Consider the following 21674-nt stretch of genomic DNA (forward strand, 5'->3'; position numbering starts at 1 on the left):
CAAAAAGTTTTACATCGGGACCCTTCTCCAGCTCAAAGAAAATGAAACCATAGTTTAATTCATCAATGATGGGATAGTGGCATGCATCATAGGGCCATCAATCAAACAAACGACTGGTGCAATCCTTTAATAGTTGTTCGCTACATGAAACTTGAGACCACGATATCTCTCTCCACATGGCACAATAATAAAGTACTTAAACAACCAGCTAATTGGCATATTCGAGGGGTTGGTTGGTTAGGTAATTAACTTAATTCACCTTAATTATTTTTCCTAATTTGAGTATATTCTCTCATTTTGAAATTTACATGATACTATGACATGAAAATTTTGTGTCAATCTTTATTTATATATATATATATATAGACATTAATTAGATGAAATTTTATTAAGATTTGTAAATATTCACCAAGAAATGAATATACACAATTTTCAAAAGGAGATTACTTGAAATTTTAACATCATACAGTCCCTTATTTGAAATAAAATTCCAGAACTAATGACCCTAAGTGCTGAGTCTAAAATGTATTTTCTAAAAATAGTTTATTTATGGATAAATGATTTTTCCAGTAAATGGAAATAAGTTATATCCGGTGAGTCCAAAACAGCATTGTTTTTGGACGGAAATAAAGGTATTTAAGTAATTCTAATATATTGTAGGGTTATATTAGTTTTTATCATTATAATTTTTTAATCTTATAACTTAAAACAATGTTGTTTTGAGCTCATTGAAGATAACTTCATATATAGTGACTGGAGAAATATTTTTCCCTTTTATTTGTTTTTGTTTTAATATATGTAAGTGGATTCATGTAAATTTTTAAGATTTCAGGATCCACTTATGTATCTTAGAATAAATGAACATTCCAATAAAGTTTTGTTCCCCGAGTAGCTCAATCGCAAAGTTGAGCGCCCAGAATTGCTTAGTCGAGGGTTTGATCCTTGACCCAAGCAATTCTGGAATTCTTTTGGAGTATAGGAAAAAAGTTTTCTCTCGACGAAGAATTAGTCTCATTCTTTCTTATGTACTGTTCCAATCAGACAGTATTTCAAAGATAAGATAATCGGAGTTGACCGCGTGGTCCTAGGACAAAGTGATAGAAGGAGGTCAATTTTAGATTTCTACCAAAAAAAAATAAAAAAATGCACTTTCTACTTTTTTTCATTCTGCATTTATCTGAATCTTTCCCCTTGCTCTTCTACTTTCTCTCTCTGGTTTTTGTTGAAATGCTGAGAGCCGTTTGATTTTGATCAAAGGGTCATTATTTGTCTGTATAGAACAAGGTTGGAGAACAAAAACATCCTTATTTGGGGTTCGGTTTCTAGGATCAATCGAATTAAAAATCGTTCCTTTTTGCTCTTGGGTGTTCAAATTTACCCACAAGAATTCTACCCAGGTGAACTTGAACTCGCTTTCCACATCAATCTTCTTTCGTGATATGCATATATGATTCGAGGGAATCACACTCACCATGGAATAGTATCCATAAATTGACTCGGATTGGTCTTATCCTTGTCGTTTTAGCTGAAAAAGAATGGAATCAAGTAGCGTTGATAGTACTGTGTCATCATTGATCATGATGGATGAGGATGTTGTGCATCCCCATCAGTTTTCTTCAGTCACCAAGCTACATAGCAATGGTCCTGCTGCTACCAGTGTTCATGAGCTTCTTGAATGCCCTGTTTGCACCAATTCAATGTACCCTCCAATCCACCAGGTTTGTTCTTTATTCAATTTTGATTCATGGGTTGGGTTGGTTCCTTCAATTCTGCTCTTAGTATACGTTGACTTGGTACCTCGTTTCGTTATTTTTAAGCAGTTGTTGCATTGGAAAGTGTGCTATTGCGTTTAGGGGTTGTGGTTGGATTTTGTTCTATGGATCTTATGTTTGCTGGAATTTTAGTTCGGATGGTTTTGGTTATGTTGAGTACTAGGGGAGGTTGAGGGTAACGGTAGTTGAGATTTTTGACTTTTCTCTGTAAGACCTTGTTTAGATAAGGTAAAGTTATGTGATTAGGGATGAATGAAATGGGCAGTGTTTGAGCAGAGCTCTTTTTATTATTTATCTAGCTCTAGTGAATTTTACTTAACTCTTTTTCATGTTGGCACTGCCATATGAATGATTCATATAATAAGCTTGGTTCAATCTAAGAGGCATATGTCCTTCATCCCACTCATGTTTACATTGCTTTACAAAGCAACGTAGAAAGGGGCTGTTCCATGGTGCTTCTAACAATTGTGATTTGTGCTTCTATTGGTGGTTTTGGAAGTGGTGTGAAAAATTATATACACTATGATTTTGCCCACCTAGAGTGTGGTGCTATTTGGATCTGTTGGATGATAAACATTAATGAGTTTAACGGCTGAACAAGAAAGTTATTCCCCATCCTCTTTGTACCTATTTATGGTAGGGGCAAGGTTTGGTGTGACTGTGAGCACTTATCTCTACCAAAAAAAGAGGCATAAATGTTGGGTGAAATTTTTCATACAATACTGGATACCTTTGTAGATTGCAATTCAAAATTTAGGAAAAAAATTTGGACACACCAGTTATAAAGCTATATAACTTATTAATAGTCCTATTATCATGTCAATTGATGTTCATTACATGGTTTTGAGACTGAGAGGAAACTATAGTATGACATTCTAAATAGGGTTGTTTAGTAGTTTAGGATATTAAATAAGCTAGTAACTTGCATTAAGGGTTTCTAAGATATGCTATAGGTCACAAAACCTGCTATGGGAGAATTAGATGCATCTCATGCAACCAGCACAGGATGATGATATTTACAGAATTAGAGTTAACCAAAGGATAAGAAAATTTTCATCATTTTACTAACTTCTAATGAGAAGTAGCTGGAATGGAAACAATAAAAGGATCAGGTGTTACCGAAGATCAGAATCTAACACATGAAATCCCTTCACTCATCAGGGATCTCACGTAGCTCGCTTATTTGCAAATATCGAGTTCAACAAAATCTGGTGATTTCTTTAATTTAAGGCTTCACTCATGCTTAAGTTTATTTCAACAAGTAATGGTGTATCATGTCAGATTTTGTCTTTATTTTTTGTGAGGAATATTTTAGCTATCAAGTTTCTTGGCCTTGTAGGAATACAAATAACTAGATAAATTTTATTAACGATGCCTATTGACTGATTCTTAAATCATTTTTTTTTTGTCTGCAGTGCCACAATGGGCATACCCTTTGTTCAACTTGTAAGACAAGGGTACACAACCGGTGCCCAACTTGTAGACAGGAACTGGGTGATATAAGGTGTCTAGCATTGGAAAAGATAGCAGAGTCACTTGAACTGCCTTGCAGATACAGCTCTCATGGGTGTCCAGAGATATTTCCTTATTATAGCAAACTCAAACATGAGTCTGTTTGTAACTTCAGACCTTACAACTGCCCCTACGCTGGATCAGACTGCTCTGTTGTTGGGGATATTCCATACCTTGTTACTCATTTAAGGGATGACCACAGGGTTGATATGCATTCTGGATGCACTTTTAACCATCGCTATGTCAAGTCTAATCCCATGGAAGTAGAAAATGCTACATGGATGCTAACAGTAAGTTTACTATTCTCCAAATAATACTTGGAAGAAGAAAAGGAAAGAAAATTGTCTGAGATTGTAATGGAACTTGTTCTGGACCAGTTAAATGGTCTCAACTCCCATTTCCCACTACATGACATGCACTAAGCATCTTACTCCACCACTCTCTCTCAACTTCCCTCTATTCCACATAACCATCCACTAAGCACACTACGACACCATTAGTCACTTGCAAAACCACCCACTATGTACACAAACCCCCTATAATTCATCTATATATGGCCCCCCATAATGAAGGAGAAGGGAGGCTTTTTCATTATTCACAAAGTGTACCACCATAGTTACAGCCTTCACACTCACGTATCTTGTGCCCATAGTACATCCTATCTACTTTGCAGGTGATTTATACACACACCCCTAATCCATACCATTGGACTATTGTCTAGAGATATTGTGCTTCTCATTGCCAGTTATATCTACCTTTGCTCCGTAGATATAACTACTAGCTCTTAAGCTAGACATATTTGTTCAACTCCAAACAGAACTATATAAGCATGATTGCTTTCCGAAACTTCCTCTCCTTTGCATGATCTGACCTCCAACCAATATCTTGATGTGATATTCATTACTATGCATTTGCAGCAGAGTTTTGCTTGATTTCATGCACAAGCACAACTACAAGTTGCTTATATTGTTTTCTCATCCAAAATGATATGGCTTACTGTTGTATTGTTTCTGTCAGGTCTTCCACTGTTTTGGTCAGTATTTTTGTCTCCATTTCGAAGCTTTCCAGCTTGGTATGGCTCCGGTTTACATGGCATTCCTCCGTTTCATGGGCGACGAAAGAGAGGCTCGGAGCTACAGCTACAGCCTGGAGGTAGGAGGAAATGGACGTAAACTAACTTATGAGGGCAGTCCAAGAAGCATTAGAGATAGCCATAAGAAAGTTAGAGACAGTCATGATGGCCTCATTGTATATCGGAACATGGCACTTTTCTTCTCAGGTGGGGATAGGAAGGAGTTGAAGTTACGAGTAACAGGAAGGATATGGAAAGAACAACAGAACTCTGAAGGTGGAGTGTGCATACCAAACCTGTGTACCTAGATTTCTTGCATCTTTCCCCTTCATCTGAGTTAAATGGGGGGTTACTGTTCTTGCTAGCTGTTGATAATTTTGGAAAGTATTTACATCTGCTGAATGGTGATGGAGATTTCAACTTACAAAAGAAGTTCCTTTCCCTTTTCTTGAGTTCTAACCAAGATACTTGTCAAGTCTTTGTTCCTACGTGTATCATATGCTAAATTCCTCAAAACAGTTTTTCTCATAGAAGTGTTTAAATCTGGCATCGCTAATCGGATTTTTTTTTTTTTTTTTTGGGTTTAATCTTTTCTACATACTTTGCATAGACAATACTTGTCATTCCTTCTAGCCATATAGAAGGAACGATTGATTATATATGTTTTTATGTAAAATGATGACAAAATTAAATTAGTTGCTGCGATTGATTATAAACAATGCTATTTGTTTAATAATTTTATATTGCTTTTTTTTTTTTTTGTTTCAAATAGTTATAAAAACAACATTAATTATTACAATCAAAACAATTTTACAAATATTTAGCAACACATACGCAATCAAAACTTTGAAATAACAAAAAAGTGAACATTGTTTTTGTGTCCCGGATCAAAAGAGAAAGATATAGTATTCAAAAAAGAAAAAGAAAAAAGAGAAAGATATATCAAGTAAAACAAATTATCTAATTAGCCATAGATGACTCACCTAGTTGGTATCATTACAACTGTATAATGAGTGGTGGAATCTCAATAGAAGTTTTCTTTCCAGTTTGATTGTTTGTTGTGGCACTGAAATGGAGAAAGGTTTTTCGTGAAAAAGAAATGATAATCACACCTAGTGTTGTTAAAATTGAATTCAATTAGATGATTTCATTAGTCTAATTGTAACTTCAACCCTTAATTAACTATAACCCTTAATGGTTAGACCATTTGAATTACACAAAACCAATAAAAATCTAATTGCATCAGTTGACCACCCAAATTACTCATTTATTTTTTATAAGAGAAAAATATTTATACTTTAAATGATACAATTCAATGTATTTTAAAAGAACAAATATCAAACTCTTTTTATAAATATTTTTAAGGATAAGTTATTCAGTCATTCTCTTTTTTTACATATCCCATATTATTTTGAGGTTTATACTTCTTATGTAATATAAGATGAAAATTTTTGCAACACATATACTCAAGTGGGTCCCATTAAAATAAATAAATAAATTAAAAATATTGACACGTAAAACAGTGAGTGTAGTTTGAGAAGTCTCCTTTTATGTTGAATCCCTATTATTTTTATATGTTTCACAACTTGACAACAAAAACGACGACGTGCTTGATCGGTGCTGGACGTTATCGTCTTGGGGTTTTAGAAAAAAAGAAAAGAAAATTCCATTTTTTCACACTCCATGGTTAAGCAAAAGCTTCATTCAACCATGCTCTTATCAATTCTTTCACTGTAGTTTCTCTACCTATGTTCATCCATGGAAATTCTCAATGTTTCAACAATCCACAAAAACTTCCGAATCCCAACTTTTTGCTGCCCCAAAACTCTAAACCACAAAAAACTCTCCTACCCGATTCACAGAAACCCATTTTCACTCTATTTTTCAAGCTCCACAACCAGAAAGTTTCAAACTTGGGCGCATTTTGGCCGACCCACCAACCGCCGCAGCAACTCCCTGAGGAAGAAGCTCCTCCATGATCACCAGGTACGTCCCAATCAGATTCTCACCGACCCATCTTCTGTTTCCGGTATTGTTGTGGAAGAGAGTGATGCAGGGAATAAAGGGGTCTCTGTTGATGAAAATGTAGTTGAAGTGGAAAAACCAAAATCCAAACTTTTGGGTGAGTCTGTTTTGTTGAATAAATTGGAGAATTGGGTTGACCAATACAAGAAAGATATTGAGTATTGGGGCATAGGGTATGGTCCTATATTTACTGTTTATCAGGATTCCTTTGGAGGGGTCAAAAGGGTCTCAGTTGATGAAGAAGAGATTTTGAGAAGAAACAGGGTTCAGAGAGATGTAATTGAGGACTTCCCTGAAGTAAGTTGTAAAATTTTGGATGCCAAGAACCTAGCTAGGGAGATGGAGAATGGTAATAATGTGATTCCAAGGAATAGTTCTGTAGCGAAGTTTGTGGTTCAAGGTGAGGAGAAGGGTGGTTTTGTTAAGGCTGTTCATGGTTTTGTTGTTCAACCCAGATTGGTTTCTAAGCTTTCAGGGGTTGGAAGCAAAGTGTTGTGTGTCTTGGTTGTCCTTTGGGCAGTGAAGAAATTATTTGCTTTTGGAGATAAGGAGGTCCAGTACACAGAAATGGAGAAGGAAATGATGAGGAGGAAGATAAAGGCAAGAAAGGAGAAAGAGATGTTGGTGAAGGGTGCTGTTGAAGTTATTCCTGAACCTTTGGAGACACCGTTGATAGACATTAAAAAGCCTAAGTTGGATAAGGAACAACTTAAGAACAATATTCTAAAAGCTAAGGCTTCTCCTGATAAACTTTTAGGACAGGATTCATCTGCTGAAATGGGAACTAGGTCTATGGATATGGACTATAAAGTTCAAGAAATCCGAGAAATGGCTAGGCGGGCACGGGAAATTGAGGGAAGAGATCATTCTCTAGTTAGTAGAGATGTGGAAATGGATGACCCCGTGATTGAGGAATCATCCAATGAGATTGAAGTCATAAAAAAGAATAGCAAACAAGATGACATTTTAAGCAATGATCACAACGAAGTTGAAAGGAAAACAGCAGATAGTAATGCAATTCTGCAACCAACTTCTGTTGTGGTCACTGAGAATATTGATAATTCAACCTTGCGTGAGGTAGTTCCTGCAGATGAATGCATTTTGTATGCTTCAAATGTCACAGTTCCTGGTGATGGGGAATTCAATAAACGAGAAACAGAATTTACTGAAAATGCTGTGCCCCTGAAGGACAGAGAAGATGACAAGCCCTCAGATACTCCTATTAATGGCTCATCTATGTCCAATGAAAATTCTGTAAACAAGAAACCAAGGATCATACGGTCTGTTAAGGAAGCTAGGGATTATCTTTCGAAGAAGCATGACAAACAAGATCCTGACGCAGAATCTAAAATTGAACTCATGAAAGAAAATGTTACTGATTTGAAGTCTTCAAGTGTTATTGATTTTAATGACAATAAGTGCCAGAATCTGGAGATGAATACAATTGTGTCCAGAAGTGACACTTTGAAAGGAATCTCGGATTCTAAGCCTACCATGAATGCTAATGAAGATTCTAATCAGAAGAATAAGGAACGTGGGCCAACTAAGAATGACTACTTCAAAGACTCTGGCATTGAACCTGGATTAGAAGACCTTCAGAAGTCTGAGACCACTTTAGACCCTGAAGTTAATGGCATTGGTACAGAGACCAGGCTATCTGTAAAGACAGAAAATTGGCCAGAGAAAAATCTCCATGAAGTTGAGCCCATAATTAAGAAAATTAGAAGTGATGCTTTAAATGGAATATCACATTCTAAGCCTGTCATAAATCCTAGTGAAGATTCTAATCAGAAGGATAAGGAATTTGGCCCAACAAAGGATGACTACTTCATGGACTCTAGTGTTGAACCTGGAGTAGGAGACCTTCAAAAGTCTGAGACCACTTTAGACGGTGAAGTTAATGGTGTTAGGACAGAGACAAAACTATCTGGAAAGACAGAGAATTGGCTGGAGAAAAACTTCCATGAAGTTGAGCCCATAATTAAGCAAATTAGAGCTGGATTTAGGGATAACTACATGGTTGCAAAAGAGAGAGTTAATCAACATTTAGATATACCCACAGAGATGGAATCACTTGGAGTTGTTGAAGACGGTGGAGAATTTGACTGGATGCAGGATGATCATCTTAGAGACATTGTCTTCCAAGTTCGCGAGAATGAACTGTCTGGACGGGACCCATTTTATTTGATGAATGCTGAAGATAAAGAAGCATTTTTCAGAGGTCTTGAGAAAAAAGTGGAGAAAGAAAATAAAAGACTTTCTCACATCCATGAATGGCTCCATTCAAATATTGAAAATCTTGATTACGGAGCAGGTATTTTCCTGTTTCTAAATTACATGATTCAGAGAATTTGATCAACTTTTGATTTCTAGAAATGATTTTAGTAATATCTATTAGTTGTTTTCTGACAGTTCATGAACATGAAAATATTATTAACATGTTCCTGTATTTCTTATCAACGTTATTTTGTAGAACCAAATTCTTAAGATATATCAGCTAGCATTTTCTATGAGTAATTTTAAACATTATGCTAATAGTTGTCTTTAATTCCTCTAGATGGCATTAGTATATATGATCCACCAGAGAAAATAATACCACGGTGGAAAGGGCCTCCTGTGGAGAAAATTCCCGAGTTCCTAAACGAATTCTTAGATCAAAGAAAGACAATTTCCACAAGAAATATGAAACCAATGAAGAAGGATGAGAATGGCTTTGCTAAAAAATCAGCCGATCCCTCTTTACAAGAAAAGGTTGACAGTTCTATAGCACCTGTTAAGAAGTCAAAAAATCCAAAAACTATTATTGAAGGAAGTGATGGTTCTGTTAAAGTTGGCAAAAAATCAGGGAAGGAATATTGGCAGCACACAAAGAAATGGTCCCATGGTTTTTTGCAGTCTTATAACGGAGAGACAGATCCAGAAATTAAGTCCACTATGAAGGATATTGGGAAGGATTTGGATCGCTGGATCACCGAAAAAGAAATAGAGGAAGCAGCTGATCTGATGGACAAATTACCTGATAGGAACAGGAGTATCATGGAAAAGAAACTCAACAAGCTTAAAAGAGAGATGGAGTTGTTTGGACCGCAAGCAGTGGTTGGCAAATATCGTGAATATGCAGACAACAAAGAAGAAGATTACTTATGGTGGTTAGATCTCTCACATGTATTGGTATGTATGAATGTGTGTGTGTGTGTATATATATATATAAACTTTTTTATTTGAAAAATAATGTTTCATAGGGTATCTTTGAAGTCAATAGCGGTTGATAGCATAGTCCCTGTAGGTTTTTTCGGAAAACTTCATTTATTCTGGTGTGGATAGCAGGCAGGCCACCTTCATCCGGCTTAGTTACACCAAATAAAAAGAGTGGTTTCTGTTTTCAATATATATATATATATATATATATATTATTCTTAGTTGCTCTGTGCTCACCACACGGCTCCGTATATATTATTCTTAGTTTCCACTAGTTCACTAGCAAACATGAAATTAAGGATGAAATATCAATGTCATGTCCTAGAATGATACGTCTGGCTGATCAAAGCTTATCCTCTCTGTACTTTTCAGATTTTCCTCCCCCATTGGTTTGATTTTTTTTCTTTTTTCTACTCATTGATACTGAATTAATTTGTTTATTTTCTGTCAGTGCATTGAATTGTACACAATTGATGATGGAGAAGAGAGAGTAGGATTTTATTCGTTGGAGATGGCTGCAGATCTTGAATTGGAACCTAAGCCATATCATGTGATTGCTTTCCAAGATGCTGGTGACTGCAAAAATCTTTGTTACATAATTCAGGCTCATATGGATATGCTTGGAAATGGCCATGCCTTTGTTGTTGCACGGCCTCCTAAGGTATTAAATTGTGCGCTCTCACCAATGTTATTGGTTCCGTAGATTATTTTAGAATTGAATTTGTTGATAACAGTGAAAGCTATAGTTTTGTTTATGCTTTTGGTTGATTGTCTTGTGTCACAATTTGATATTATTGGTCCAACAAATAAGCAACCATAGGAAAATTTCTTATTTTGGGTCTGCTAGGACATGTTTTCTTTTTTATGAAATTTTGCAATTCCTCTTTGGGGTAATTTTTTTGAATGTTTTCTGAACTTTTATTGCATGTTATAGGATGCTTTTCGAGAAGCTAAAGCAAATGGGTTTGGTGTTACGGTCATCAAGAAAGGTGAACTTCAGCTCAACATAGACCAACCACTAGAAGAAGTGGAGGAACAAATTACAGAGATTGGCAGCAAAATATACCATGATAAGATGATGAAGGAACGATCTGTGGATATAAACTCAATAATGAAGGGTGTGTTTGGTTTTAGTGACAGCTCCACCAAGAGGTAATCATTTGCCATAAAATCAGCAGTGGTGTGGGATACATTACATAAAATCTTAGATTAGTCAGTTTTTCATCATTTTATTCGTATACTTATTTTAGTGATTTCTTTTGTCTCAATAAAAGGTTGAAGCGAAAGTTGAAGAAACCCAGAAAGGGATGATGGCTCTCAAACTATCAACAATAGAGTTGGAGAGCGTATGTCATCACAAGTTTGCATGGTTGAAGAAAATGATGCCATGCTTGCATGGTACTAGTTTTTGTACTTAATTTTTGGTACCCAAATCACAGTTGTTTGTATATAGTTGAGAAAGATGTAGGTAATTATATTAGCTCTACCTAGGCAACTGCTGTTGATGGCATAGTTGAAATTTTCTCCACATTTAGAAAAAGTAAGAAGTGGGGCTTTTTATTTTTTTTATTTTTTTTCCAGAGGATTTTACTTGTTTGCGGTTCAATGGCACTAAAGATGCTTCTATTGATATGTAAAAGAGAAGCCAACTTTTTAACAAAAACACTAAGATATATATTAGTAGGAAATTTGCCTCTTCCAATTCATAAAACATAAAGTTCTACAGCTTCGAAGTTGTCATTTGACTTTGTTTCCTCTGTGTTTGGATTGCTGAAAGGCATCTCAATCTGACTCTGGATCCTTTTTAAAGGCCATATGATATACAATTTTTCACTATCTCAAATGCGGATAGAATCTGTCTTGTTAAAATAATTTTATATCCTACTTTATCCTTATTAAAATGAAAAATTAATTCAATGTTTTTAAGATATTAAATGCATTTTTATTTAGTATTAGAAAGATTATCAAGAGAATGACTAAGAAGATTGTTACAAGTCCCACATTGGTTGCCTATACAACTAATGTGGGATTTATAAGATTTTGGGTACTCCCACCCTTTGAGCTAGCTTTTGGGGTGGTGACCTCAAGATCCGTAACAATTGGTGCTTTCATTGAGAGTTGAGGCCACGGAAAGGGCTACCTATAAGCTGGATTAAAGTGTGTCTTTGGACATTGAATACTGATAGGTGAGTGAAGCCGCCCACGGGCTACCGTCGGGTCAGTGTCGATAGAGTGAAAGCCTATACAACTAATGTGGGGTTTATAAGATCTTGGGCACTCCCACCCTTTGAGCTAACTTTTGGGGTGGTGACCTCAAGGTCCGTAACAAAGATATACTCATTTTTTTATATCATAATTTTCTCACCTCAAATTAACAAATATCCGGGTCATTGTTGTAAATCTGGCCTTCATCTGTTGTAGGGGAATAAGAAGATATATCATATAACGCTTTCTAGAAAGGGTATGTTTGCAATTTGCATGCATAAATTTCGTTGTTAGATGGAGGAATTGCATTTGCCAACATCACGCACTGACTTGAAAAATGGGGTGTGCATAGTTTTGACTTTTGAAGATTTCGTTGCTCCAAAATCTCATCCTTGCTTGATTTCTTGAAGGCAAAGTCAAATTTCACGTACTAAAGCAATATCCCCACATTTCATTGGTTGCATCGTCACTACCACGAGTGCATCCAACCACCCTTAATATATTATGAGAAATATCACCACTTGCCCTTGACTTATTAAACACGTACTACATAACTTTTAGAGAACCTTCACAAAAACTTAATATTTTAGAAGGTAATTTTGCACAAATAAAGGTACTAATTATTTTGCATAGCTATTATTGATTTGGAGAAGTTGCAAATTTTGTAAAATGTTTGTCAAAAGTCTTTTTGCTGAAAGAAAATAGCATTATTGAATTATTAACATAAAATCCTAAATTCACAACTACCACAGATATGTGTCAATTGCATTCTTAGCAGGCAACAACATTTTGAGTAATGACTTGTGCAAATGGCATATGTTTTGTTTTGAAGTAACCAAACCCAAAGCATGCAATGCCTAACTAACCTTGGGGATTTTGAGGCTACACTTTAGAAGAGTGAGAAGTAAAAGGTAAAAGTATAGAAAATGACTGTATCTCCAAATCTGTAGAACCCAAGCACACATACTGAACACCTCTCAATTTTCCACATGTAGTTTCACTTCTACAAAGGGTGACACTCATTAGTAATTAAAACATAAGAATACCAAGCTATAATTCAAAAGATAAAGGATTTGTCTACCATTACAAATTTCATAGTTCAGAGGTAAAAGGACAACTTGATGAAAGAATTTGTGAAACGTTGGAAAATACTAAAAAACAAGAGCTAGAGTTATTACTGTGAAATAACAGGAAAACAATCATTTGAGCTATAGAAATGTACGAGAACACATGTACACATACATTTATATACCAACTTCTATTGCAGAACTCAGCTTTAACTAAGAAATGGAACTGGTGATCCCATCAAGGCGCTGGTCCATGATGTCGGAAACAGCATCCAGAAATGTAGCTTCAGTTGTACCAGGAAGAACAGAATCCAGAGCTGCTTTTACAATTCCCTCAATCACAGACTCCTTGTTCAAGGATTCTCTGCACATGAGGCTTCCAATGGCAAAGGGGGTCATCCCTCTCTCCACTCCTTTCTTCAGAAGCATGGTTGAGATTTGAAGAGTGCGAGCACATTCAACTGGCAGATCCCATCCATGAAACTTCAAAAGAGCGATATCTTCTTCGGCATCCAGTGACTTTATATAGTCAATGATCTCAGGGGAGTATGACTGGCGAGCTTGAGGCCAATAAAGCCATTCAAAGGTACAATCTTCGAACTGTTGGAACGGCAAAAAACCTCAAATGACTGGTTTGAAGTATAAACAAGATTCAAGGAGAAAACCTACACAAATTATCACAAAATCCCTTCCCCCCACCCATCAAGAAAAAAGTCTAATGAATTTCGAAACAGGTCACCAAGAAAATGATGTTTAAGGCTAATTACATTTCCCACTTCTCAAAATACCTGCAGTCTATCCAAAATAACAACTTTAGTTTAAAGAACATGATAGTGAGAAGAATGCACCGCCCATAACCAAGCAGGAGAAAACCAAAGTTTACACTTCACATCAAGAGAACAATAAAGCACTATCACAGACATTAAAAAAGAGAACAACTTAACAACAAAAATAAGATGCTTACACTTGTGGGCAAGCAGTATCCATGATCAATTGGAATCAAAACAGCCTGGTCATTTTCATCCTCTTTGCTGAGTAAAATATTCCCAGCATGCCTATCTGCATTTGCCAGTCTTATGTCCAGCACAGATATTTTATGCACTTCCTTCACCGGGAAAGCCCCAGGCCCCATATCCTCACAACTTCCATTATTCTCCATGAACATTTGCAAAGAGCCAATCTTAGCAGTCCAGTCCCCTGAATGGTTAAATCCATTATGCAAACACTTCACCATAACAGTCGGGGGAACCCCAGCAAAGCCCTTCTCATCACCAAATAATGATCGGCGGCCAGTGATTGGATGGTCCAAAATATAAGCTGCAACTTCCCTGAATGCTCCTTGACCAACTCTAGTACCCTTTTTTAAGCCTTCACCATCTAATGACAAAGGCAAACCTCTAGGGTTATTCACAGCCATTGGCTCTTCATCAATAGGCTTAAAAACAGATACATACCTTTGCCCTGTTGAATCAAGCATAAAGTAAGCCCCCCCTGTACCCTCCGCAGATCTGATCGGATAATTTCCACTATCTAACCCGTCATATGTAGAGTTTATCATATTCCAAATCTCTGAAGCTAATTCAATTTTAGGGTTAACAATAACTGGCTCCAAAAGAAGATCTCTGTCAACAGCATTTCTTGGAACAATTTCCTCAATGGCACCATACTCCCTTCTTGCATCTTCTTTGCTAGCGCCATAATTTCTCCTATAATTGTCTTCATTAACATCATAATTTTTTGTATCATTCAGCTCTGCTGCCACAACGGACAACTCATCTAGTCCTGTCCTAACTTCTGCATATTTCATTCTAACAAAAAGATGTATCACTGCATCACTATGTTTGCTGCAGATATCATCAATAAGCCTCTGATCCTCAAGCTGTTCCCCATTACACACAACTTCCTGCTGTTCAGGATCAGCAAACTGTTTCTCCCATTTCGCAATCTGTTGCTTAACATACCCAACATCCCTGCATCTTTCTGCCTGAAAAGTAAATTCCTTCCCACAAGAAGTTCTCACATTGATGGTCTGGATATCTGAGTGTCTGATTACCAAATGCAAAACATTTCCTTCTATAACCCCATAGTCCTTGAGTAGAGAATTGCTTCGCGCTAACTCCCGGCCACCACAAACCAACTTTTTTTTGTTTGTTAATGAAGGAAGCCCCTGAGTTCTTTGGATTTTGAGTTTTACTGACTCAATGGTGTCACAAGGTAGAACACGCATTGGAGTCAAAGACCCCAAATAGGAGAGATATATGAAAATGAACTCATCATCCAAAGAAAAGTGTGGGGTATGGAATCCATTTGGAGACAACAATAGCTCCCTTAGGACAGGGCTAAGAGTGGAGACACCAGCAGATGACATTTTCACTATTGATGAAAGGAATGAAAAGCCAACAAAGCTTGAGGCTTTGACTTAAGCCTGAACCTGAACCCTAATTCCTACCAATTTTTCACAACAAGACAGCCATATATATATTTGCACAATTAGAGCAACCTGGGGGCAACGGGACACCTACCCAGATGACCAAACAAGCTCAAAACTGAAACTTTAACAAAATAAGCACAAAAATTAACAATCTTATGATGGAAAAATCGAGCCCCAAGTCCTAATTCCACATCTTTTCCCCAACAAAACCTAGAATCAACCCAACCCAGTACCCAAAGATTTCTGATTCGGATCAAATCACAAATAGGTCAGAATCAATGGCTATAAATTCATAAGAGAGAAGATTCTTACCCCCAAAAGAAGAAGAAGCAGAAAGTTTGAAGCTTTGGCACCAATAATAGGAAATAACGTAATGGGGTTTTGTTATTTGAGTTGAAGGAAGATTTCTCAATTCAATATTCGGAAAATAAGGGAAGGGTTGTTATTATATTGACTCTGACTGAAAATGAGAAACACAACAAGAGAGAGAGAGAGAGAGGATGAATTGTGGAACAAGTAGACGCGCGTAGCCGCCTGGTATTGTATACGTAGCGCTACTAGTAAAAAGCTTTTGATGTTTATACTGTACCGTACACCTATACGTAGCTTCACGAAGACTGTTAGGGGCGTTTGGTTCAAGAAAACTTTTTGGAATAGTAAGGAAATGAGATAGATAGAGAAATGATTGGAAAGATAGATAAAGTGAGATAGGTAGAAAAATGTAAAAAAAAAAAGTTGTTTGGTGGGAAAAAACTTTACTGGGAAAATTAAGTAACTTTATGAAATCAACAGTGCATTAAAAGTCAGATAACCGGTTTTCCGAAAAATCCCACCTTCAAATTGGGTTTCTAAACAGTGCGGATATCTATGTTTCTCATAAATCCAGACAAATTGGATTAGATGGGTTTTTGGTGAAAAACGTTGAAACAAACATGGTGTTTTTAAAAGCCATACTTGAGAAAGATAGATGTCCGCTGAAAAGCTCCCAACCAAACACCAACTTAAGATTTTTTTTTTTTTTGGGGTCTTTTTTGTCCTTTTCTTTCGGAAATAAACCAGCAACATCAATAATCGTGGTATGTTCGGAGAAGCCGTTAAGTTACAAAATCGAGTGTCTCTCTCTCTCTCTCTCTAACCCACTAATGGCTTTTAACGTTAGCAATGACCACTAATGACAGAGACACTATTTTTTGTTATTTTAAAATGTAACGTGGGACGTGGGTCGTATCACTAATGTGTCACTCCCCATTAACTTCATTTTTAAATCACCACTATGGATCAAGACACTCTCAGATCCTAAGTAATTAAATGATAGATCTCCAAAAAAAAAGAAAAAGGCAATTAATTGACCAATGATTAATATAAATAAATTATTAAAATACGTGTATAGACTTACCATAATTTATTTTAGCGCATGTTGAGTAATGCAGTGAAAGACAATTTTCTTACGTTTGGTATATATAAGGGGATAATTGTCTAACCTAGAGGGTTGTTTTGGTAATTGTGTTCAATACTTCGGTTTTGAACTTTTAGATTTGCACTTAGAAAAAGAAAATTAATTTCTAATTTCTCAAGCTAATGTGGAAATGTGCCTTTAAAATTGTCTGAGAAAGAATTATTCTTGATTAACATGAAGGATAATCCAAAAATATTCTTCAACTTACCAAAAAAAAGAATTGCAGTACTAAATCTCTCCATAGAATAAAATAAGCATGCTACAAATATAAATAAAATCAGTACGTAATCATCTATATAAACCTCTGCTTCATTTGCACCCTATGCACGTCACTTATACTGGAACATATTCATGGAATATTGTATCCTCATTAGTTATTACCATTTTTGCTTTACCATAGCAACGTGAATATATGTAGGCGAGCAGTAATAAGGTTTCCAACATTACAGGTTTGAGGCCTTGACGATAATAATGTAAGAAGAAAAATGTTTTTTCTCATTCTATTATTTTAACAAAATATTTAAATTAAGTAACTAGAATTGGTCTAGTGCTGAGAAATTTAAGTAAATTGCATTAGGTTATGTATTTAATTTCTACTTGTATCCAAAAAAAATATAACATGTTAAGGTGTTACGTGAAAGCTAATTAATAATTTTTTTATTATATTTCTCTAACGTAATAGATCATCAATTGATGAAAAACACAACGTAGGTAATTAGTATGGAATACCCTTCTATGATATTTGATGATCATAGAGGCACTTGGACCATATTACAATCAAAGGATGTTAACAAAGAATTATACATTTGAGTTTAACAAAAGCAATTTCATGAGCCTTAAAAACTTTCAGTTTGAAGATTCAACGGGACTAGCTTCCGCAGCCTAATTAGGTGCCAAAAATTTCTCACTCTGTGCATCTTTCTTTCTAAAAGTAGAAATTGCAGGCTTTTCTAGATGTTCTAAGGAAAGGGCCACCCTTTCAATAGCCACGAAAGATAAGAGATTCGGAAACTAGAATGGCCACACTTCCCCTCAGTTTCTGGATGATAGATTTTTCTGGTATTCAAGCTACGAGTGTGATTCTTCTGTTTCTGCATTCAGCACAAAACTGGGAAATGCTCGAGTTATGTCCCTGAAATTAAAATCAACAAGTGATTTAGAAACAACCATGTTACTTGGAATAACACAGTGATGACAAAAAAATAGAAGCAGGTGTTGTGATCAATGTTGTTTATCATGCAATAGCCATCAGTTAATTCATCACAAGAGATCAACCATGTAAGAATGCAACTGTGTTAAAACTTGGTAGGGAGAGCTTCGCCACCTATGTGGTCATACCCGGCTCTAATCAGACTAGTCGAGTAATCGATGAAAAAGAGATCAACCATGTAACCAAAATTTAGGTCCAGGTGGGCCATATATAGACTGACAAATATTAAAAGAAAGAACATACAGTTATATAAACATCCAGTTATACCTGAATGAACACCAACAATCAAGGTATTTGGTCATGTAAAACCTAAGAACTGTTTATCCCAACAACAACAAAAAAGGTAAAATAATTTCCATCATATTGACACGACCAATGCTAATGAAAATACATTGGTCAGTTGTAATACCAAGTAGCATCATCAGACATCAGCTGTATGTGAATTATAGAAAAGTTCCATTTAAATTCAAAAGTTATCTGAACCATATTAATATATATGCTAATTATGCCAAATGCTCATAAGTACAAAACAGGAAAAACCGTTTAACTGAATGCAATTTGAAGCCATGTCAAGAACTTCATTATGCAAGCAATGGATGTCTCATGTCATTGAATTTAAAACGTACATTAGATAAGGTAGAGTCATGTTCTTCAGTAATGATGGATTCTTTCCCACATATTCTTTCCATTCTTCTATGTCAATTCTCCCATCGCCTTTAGAGTCTGCTTCCACATATGTCTGTCAACACCCTCCAGAAAATATGAGAAGCTTGCATAGGAAAATTTTAGAATGTTGATTTCAGAGTCTGATATGAAAACAAACCTTGTCCACAATTGTTTCAACCACATCATCAGAGAGAACCAGATCAGATTCAATCAAAATTGCCAGCACCATCTCCTTCAACTGTAAATTTTCATATGAAAAAGTTTCCAAAGTTAAACGAAGAGCAGTTACTCTTTTTTCTTTCTTTTTTTTATTAAAAGAGATAAATCTAAAAGAAAACTATCCAATAAACTTCTCTTTTTTTTATTAAAAGAGATAAATCTAAAAGAAAACTATCCAATAAACTTCTCCTAGTTACTTCTATGCTTTCATTTTAAGAATAATTCAAATTAGTAGATTCATGAATCAGATTATATAGAGAACTTTTGGGTATTTATACTAGTGATTTACTTGCTTAAAATTTATTCTGGGGGCTCCTATCTTTCCAAATGACATATTGAAATCCAAGAAATTAAGAGAGCTCAAAGATCCAATTAACTTCCTCCTCAAAGTTACATAAATGTTCCTTGCCATTTGCTGATCTCCAACCCAGCTCAGCATGATATTTGAACCAAATATATAGGTTCTGCTGCCCTTATCTAACCCCATGATTGCTACCTAAGGAGGAGTGAGCAATGAACAAAGCATATACTTCATTCAATTTTTTTGTAAACCAGGTTTAAATATGACTCAGGTTTTGGGGCATTTATGAAGGATCAACCCTTCATAACAATTAACATATCCAATTTCTGCTTTTCGAGAGGTTGACTGAGAAGCTAGTATAGTGATTATACACCAGGATGGTACCAAGTACAGACACAGATATATTACAAAGGCAATATATGTGTAAAAAGCCTAGGCTTGCAGTTAAAATGGTATCCAAAATGGTCAAAGTGCAACTTATCAATCATGTTCCTAGTTCAGTATCCAAAGTGTTTATTGGACTCACACTAATGCTTTCTTATGTTTATCATTACTAACTATGCAAGCTTATTTCTTTTTAGGTGACTCATCAAAATCCGGGGGAGTGTTTACCTCTTCACGCTCAATGTAACCAGTGTGCCTCAAGTCATACAGTTTAAATGCATCTGCCAAAAAGAATTTTACTCAATGAGTAATCATTTACTTTACAATATCATTCTATAATTTGTTTTACATTACATTATCACATATACATGATAAACAAATTGGAATGGTCCACATTGCTTCTATTCCATGACCTGTATTTCTTACATTTTATTTTGACTGCTTCAGGAGTTTTTGGGTGAAAGACACTCAAGGATCGAACAAATTCCCCAAACTCAATATGGCCATTGCGATTGACATCAAAAAGATCAAACATCTGCGTGGAATCAGAATTTCACGAAAAAAATAAAAACTCATGACTATGATCAGCAGGGTTAGCTTTAAACAACACAACTGCACATCAATATCAATAGGATAGGCCATTCAATGAAGAAATGTAAACTACCTGTTTCAACCAGAAAATATAAATTGGGCATTAAGTCATTATCAAGCTAGTTGAATAGCATTTAGCAAAGGTTTTTTGGGTGTATAGCAGGGATATATATATATATGTGCATGCCATTAATGGAATTGCACATACATAGTTACATACTAAGAGAACAAAACAATACTAAAACCATTAAGTACAAACTCCTTCTTGCTGATACAAGGAGAATTGCTAGTAAAGGCTTTCCAATTTAGTAGTGTAACCTAATTAATTATGACGTTTGAAATTTATTTTGGCCAACCGATACTGTCAAATGACTCAAATCAACTATAACAGAAATAGGATTGTCCATAACCAGAACATACCATCAGGTAAGAACAACACAATTAGATCCACATACCCTGTCCAGAAAGAGATTTCGCATGTTGCAGTTTCTGAAAAGTGCAAAGTGAAGGTCTTCCTGTAAATACATGTAATATAAAAATCTATTATTATAAACTGTCTACAAGAAATGCATGTAAGAAGTACAAAATTATTGACACTGTGCTATTCAAATTATGAGGATGTTGAAATTCAAAATTACCTTTTGAATAAATCCATCTTTCACAATAGAAGTGCTTAATTTTTTGAATAACTCGTACAAGGTTTCCACCTCATTTATAGTAACTGCCAGACATAAGAAAGAGAGTTTCAACTCAGCAGATTTTATTCATATAAAATTGGTAATGGAAAGACAGTGAACTGTTTTCATACAACATTAGTGGAAAAGAAACTACCTAATTTAAGAAACTCCACATTTTTATTATGCAATAACTATTATGATATTGGGTATATAAGAAGTCCTTTGACTAATCACACATGTATTCATGATTTTACAGATTATCAGATTACTACATTGCACAAAACAAATTAAATTTCCACATTCAAAGCCCTAGAAGTTAATATCAAATCTGCACCAAAGGATCAAGTTACTCATGGCAGAATCAATATTTAAGATATTAGAAAAGGAAGATTTCCTTACTCACATGGTGTTTCAGAAGCAAGAATAGAAAAATCCTCATAACCAGGTCCAAGCTTATTTTCTGCTACTTCTGAGGGTAGAGTCTTATCTGCCACTACTTCGAAGGATGGTGGAGGCTTATTTTCTGCTACCTTTGAGGGTATGCAACCCATTGTATCCAAAAGTCTATTCCAGCTCAAAAATTTGTTGAAAGATTGCTCTTGAATTGAAGTTCTTCAACCTGCCACCGCCCACCCTGGCAATGAAAATTTTAGCCTATACATAATATGGGAATGAATAGTGATCAGAAATCTGAAATATATAACGATCAACGATGCAAAAATGATAATGATAATTTGAACTGTGGAAGAATGTGAGCTTTTAAGGTGGCAGAAAATCAATTCAGACCTTATTTTTCTTTGGTAAACCCAGAAAGTAAAATGCAGAAAACCGTGAAGAAGTCAACTTTACAACTAAACAAGAAACGGGTAGAACAAGCACATCCTTAAA

The 21674-nt window shown here is 35.6% G+C and overlaps 4 protein-coding genes across 7 annotated transcripts; 2 read left to right on the forward strand and 2 right to left on the reverse strand.

Moving 5' to 3' along the window:
• The first annotated feature begins 1325 nt into the window (after positions 1–1325).
• Positions 1326–14441, forward strand: LOC133301481 (E3 ubiquitin-protein ligase SINAT3-like). 2 transcript variants are annotated; one of them, XM_061501115.1, is made up of 4 exons: positions 1326–1718; positions 3188–3574; positions 4302–4637; positions 14400–14441. In XM_061501115.1, exons 1-4 carry the CDS (start codon positions 1536–1538, stop codon positions 14439–14441), a joined length of 948 nt encoding a protein of 315 aa, XP_061357099.1. In that variant the 5' UTR covers positions 1326–1535. The 2 variants fall into 2 exon arrangements, with proteins under 2 accessions (XP_061357099.1, XP_061357097.1); XM_061501113.1 differs by lacking the exon at positions 14400–14441 and having other exon boundaries at positions 4302–4967.
• On the forward strand, positions 6115–11217 carry LOC133301470 (uncharacterized). The gene is made up of 5 exons (XM_061501099.1): positions 6115–8695; positions 8939–9552; positions 10031–10240; positions 10514–10731; positions 10854–11217. The coding sequence occupies exons 1-5, from the start codon at positions 6115–6117 to the stop codon at positions 10888–10890; spliced, it is 3660 nt and encodes a 1219-aa protein (XP_061357083.1). The 3' UTR covers positions 10891–11217.
• LOC133301480 (phosphatidylinositol 4-kinase gamma 4-like) lies at positions 12836–15756 on the reverse strand. Of its 3 annotated transcripts, none has more exons than XM_061501112.1 (3): positions 14617–15756; positions 13816–14457; positions 12836–13451 (listed from the first exon to the last, which is right to left on the reverse strand). In XM_061501112.1, exons 1-3 carry the CDS (start codon positions 15217–15219, stop codon positions 13065–13067), a joined length of 1632 nt encoding a protein of 543 aa, XP_061357096.1. In that variant the 5' UTR covers positions 15220–15756; the 3' UTR covers positions 12836–13064. The 3 variants fall into 3 exon arrangements, with proteins under 3 accessions (XP_061357096.1, XP_061357095.1, XP_061357094.1); XM_061501111.1 differs by having other exon boundaries at positions 13816–14502; positions 14578–15756; XM_061501110.1 differs by having other exon boundaries at positions 13816–15755.
• A 1808-nt stretch (positions 15757–17564) lies between these two features.
• Positions 17565–21671, reverse strand: LOC133301469 (calcineurin B-like protein 4). The gene is made up of 9 exons (XM_061501098.1): positions 21573–21671; positions 21190–21440; positions 20748–20830; positions 20565–20624; positions 19945–20053; positions 19747–19799; positions 18772–18852; positions 18575–18687; positions 17565–17870 (listed from the first exon to the last, which is right to left on the reverse strand). Exons 2-9 carry the CDS (start codon positions 21335–21337, stop codon positions 17807–17809), a joined length of 711 nt encoding a protein of 236 aa, XP_061357082.1. The 5' UTR covers positions 21338–21440; positions 21573–21671; the 3' UTR covers positions 17565–17806.
• Positions 21672–21674: the final 3 nt, after the last annotated feature.

Source organism: Gastrolobium bilobum, unplaced genomic scaffold (assembly GCF_033153095.1).
Source record: "Gastrolobium bilobum isolate Gb01-03AN ecotype WA unplaced genomic scaffold, APGP_CSIRO_Gbil_v1 utg10838, whole genome shotgun sequence".
Taxonomy (NCBI): domain Eukaryota; kingdom Viridiplantae; phylum Streptophyta; class Magnoliopsida; order Fabales; family Fabaceae; genus Gastrolobium; species Gastrolobium bilobum.